Source organism: Corvus kubaryi, unplaced genomic scaffold (assembly GCF_017639235.1).
Source record: "Corvus kubaryi isolate FWS band 111438036 unplaced genomic scaffold, C.kubaryi_AGA036_p1.0 split3-37304, whole genome shotgun sequence".
NCBI lineage: Eukaryota > Metazoa > Chordata > Aves > Passeriformes > Corvidae > Corvus > Corvus kubaryi.
The window spans coordinates 2,191,222-2,194,229 of record NW_024582087.1 but is presented as its reverse complement, the minus strand read 5'-3'; the positions used below and the strand labels follow the sequence as shown (position 1 = coordinate 2,194,229).

The following is a 3,008-nucleotide window of genomic DNA, read 5'->3' as shown; positions in this document are numbered from 1 at the left end:
AAGGGAAGGGAAAAAAAAGGGAGGGATAAAAAGGGAAGGGTAAAAAAGGGAAGGGGAAAAAAAGGGAAGGGTAAAAAAGGGAAGGATAAAAAAGGGAATTTCCGTGAGCTGCTTCCAACAGGGAGAGGGCTTTATAAAATTAATTCCAACGAATTTTTTCGGGAAAGACCACGAGGAGCAGGGTTGGAACCCCGCGGACGGAACCAGGATTTGAAGCCGCCCTTTATTCCCAACGTGTGCCCAAAATGAACTTCCCGGGGCTGTGTTTTCCTCACCCCAGCATTCCCAAGAACTGGGCAAGCGTGGAAGTCGCTCGCCATGGAATTGCGGTGTCGGGGTCGCTTTGGGAATGGATTTCCTGCGGGAATTCCTCAGTACAGGGGGCCCTTGACGGATCCCGGCTCCGTGAGGCGCGCGGCCGCGTAGGCCGAGGCTCCCAGGCACGCGGCCGGCTCGCAGAATCCCGGGAATCCCGCGGGGCCTGGCAATCCCGGTTTTCCAGCCTCGCCCGGGGAGCCCGGCAGGCCCCGCTCGCCCGCTTTGCCATCCAGAGCGTGGCCGGGAATGCCCGGGAGACCTGGAATGGGAATGGGATGCTCAGAGAGAGGAATGTGGCGCTTGAGCATCGGGAAATAGGGATTGGGAGCTGGGAATGCCGCTGGGGAGGGGGTGTGGGGTGAGGGAGCCCTTCCAGAGGGTGGGAAAGGGGTGGCAGCAAGGAAGGAAGGAGGAAGGGAAGGATGATCCGGGTGGGATGAAGCTGGGAGGGTTTTGTGGGATGGAACTGGGAAGGTTTTGTGGGATGAATCTGGGAAAATTTACAGGATGGGAATTTACAGGACCTGGGAAGGTTTTATGGGATGAACCCAGGCAGGTTTTATGGGATAAGTTTGTGCTGTTTTTATGGGATGGACCTGGGAAGGTTTTATGGGATGAACCCAGGTAGGTTTTATGGCATAAGTTTGTGCTGTTTTTATGGGATAAGCCTGGGCAGGTTTTGTGGGATCAACCTGGATGGGTTTTCTGGGAGGATCCTGGGCAGGTTTGTGGGATGAGACTGGGCGAGTTTTGTAGGATGAATCTGGGAAAATTTGCAGGATGAAGCTGGGCAGATTTGTGGGATGAACCTGGGAAGATTTCCAGGAAGAACCTGGGCAGGTTTTGTGAGAGGATCCTGGGCAGTTTTTGTGGGATGAATCTCAACAGATTTGCAGGATGAACCTGCGCAGGTTTGTGGGATGAACCTGAGAAGGTTTTGTGGGATGAACCTGGGAAGATTTCCAGGAAGAACCTGGGCAGGTTTTGTGGGATGAGCCCTGTGCAGGTTTTGTGGGATAAACCTGGGCAGGTTTTGTGGGATGAGCCCTGAGCAGGTTTTGTGGGAGGATCCTGGGCAGTTTTTATGGGAGGATCCTGGGCAGCTTTTATGGGATGAATCCAGGCAGGTTTTGTGGGATGAATCCAGGCAGGTTTTATGGGATGCACCAGAAGGTCCCCAGCCACTGCTGACAAAGGCCACGTGGCCGTGTCAGGGCTGGGGACACGGGCTCTCACCTGGGATCCCTGGAGGCCCCGGCATTCCCGGGTGGCCACGGCCGACGTCCCCCCTCTCGCCCTTCTCCCCTCTCTTCCCTGTGGGAACCAAAAAGACGGGAAGGAATCCATGGAAACCCCGGATGGGAGCAGAGGCAGCTGCCCCGCTCGGGGACGGGGCCGAGCGTGGCAGTGCCACCCCCCACGAGGGTTTTCCCTGGCACCATCCCAGCGGCACCCACCTTTGGGTCCGACATTCCCGATCTGCCCGGCAGCTCCCAGGATTCCGGGGACGCCTCGGGGTCCCATGGGGCCGTGGGGACCCTGCTCACCGGGGGGTCCTGGGGGCCCGGGGGGGCCGGGGGGTCCCATGGCCCCGACCCCACCCAGGGCGGCTCTCTTGGCACTCACGGCCACCTCTGCCAGCTGCTCTGTGGGGCACAGAGGGGCCAGGCTGGGATCTGCGGGATCTCTGGGATCTGCGGGATCTCTGGGATCTGTGGGATGCGTGGGGGCTGCCCCCCGCCCCGCTCAGCCCTCACCTTGCAGCATCTTCAGGACCACGTCCACGATGTGCTGGTCCCCGGCGTCCCGGCCCTGCCGGAGGGACACGCCAGGAAGGGAATTTGGCTCCTTTTGTGTTCCCCCAGAGCCATTCCCAAGGCAAATCCCAATCCCAATGTCCTCCCTGCATCCCACCCTGCTCTTTCCCGTTCTGTCCCAGTGCGAGTGATCCGTGCTCAGCTCACTCCGTGCATCCCGTCTGAGTGTAAAAGGAGGTTTTTAGGGAAAAATCCCGAGCCCAGGCAGGCAGAAAATCCCAAAAATTAGGTTTTTAGGGAAAAATCCCGAGCCCAGGCAGGCCGAAAATCCCAAAAATCAGGTTTTTAGGGAAAAATCCCAAGCCCGAGCAGGCGGAAAATCCCTGAGTCTAAAATGAGGTTTTCGGGGAAAAAATCCCGAGCCCAGGCAGACCGAAAATCCCTGGTTTATGGATTCCATAAACAGTGGGAAACACAGAATTCCTCCCCAGGAAGGCGGGATCCCAGAGGCACCACTCCCAACTCGTTCCCAGAGGAATTGGCTGGGAAGGAGAGGCAATTCCCGCAGAGCTGGAGCAGCTGAGGGCTCAGCAAGGGTGAGGAGGGATTTGGGATCGGGATACTCACGGCTGTGCCCCGAGGGCCCGGCATTCCCGGCACTCCGCGCTCCCCCACCAGCCCCCGAGGGCCGGGGGGGCCGGGATAGCCCCGAATTCCCGGGGCTCCTGCGTCCCCCGAGGGGCCGGGAAAGCCGAGGTCTCCCTGGATGCCTTGCTGGAAAAGGGATGGAGAGGAGCCCTGAGCACAGGGACTGCGCCCCGAGAGCCCCAAAAATCCCGGGAGCAACACCACAGGCAGGGCTGGATCCCAAAGGGGGCTGGGGCTGAATCCAGGGCTGGATCCCAAAAATTGGGGCTGAGCCTGAATCCAGGG

General features: G+C 59.0%; 1 protein-coding gene across 2 annotated transcripts in view; it reads right to left on the bottom strand.

Annotated features, from left to right (window-relative positions):
- Positions 1-38: 38 nt before the first annotated feature.
- COL9A2 (collagen type IX alpha 2 chain) overlaps positions 39-3,008 on the bottom strand; it is a 16,859-nt gene continuing 13,889 nt past the window's right edge. Inside the window, exons 28-32 of one of the 2 annotated variants that reach the window (XM_042015517.1) lie at positions 2,703-2,849; positions 2,076-2,130; positions 1,776-1,964; positions 1,555-1,632; positions 39-577 (exon numbers count right to left, since the gene is read on the bottom strand). In XM_042015517.1, the coding sequence (XP_041871451.1) occupies positions 372-577; positions 1,555-1,632; positions 1,776-1,964; positions 2,076-2,130; positions 2,703-2,849 (675 nt within the window). In that variant the 3' untranslated portion in view covers positions 39-371. Of the gene's footprint in view, positions 578-1,554; positions 1,633-1,775; positions 1,965-2,075; positions 2,131-2,702; positions 2,850-3,008 lie in introns of those variants that run through there. The other variant, XM_042015518.1, reaches the window with a different exon arrangement.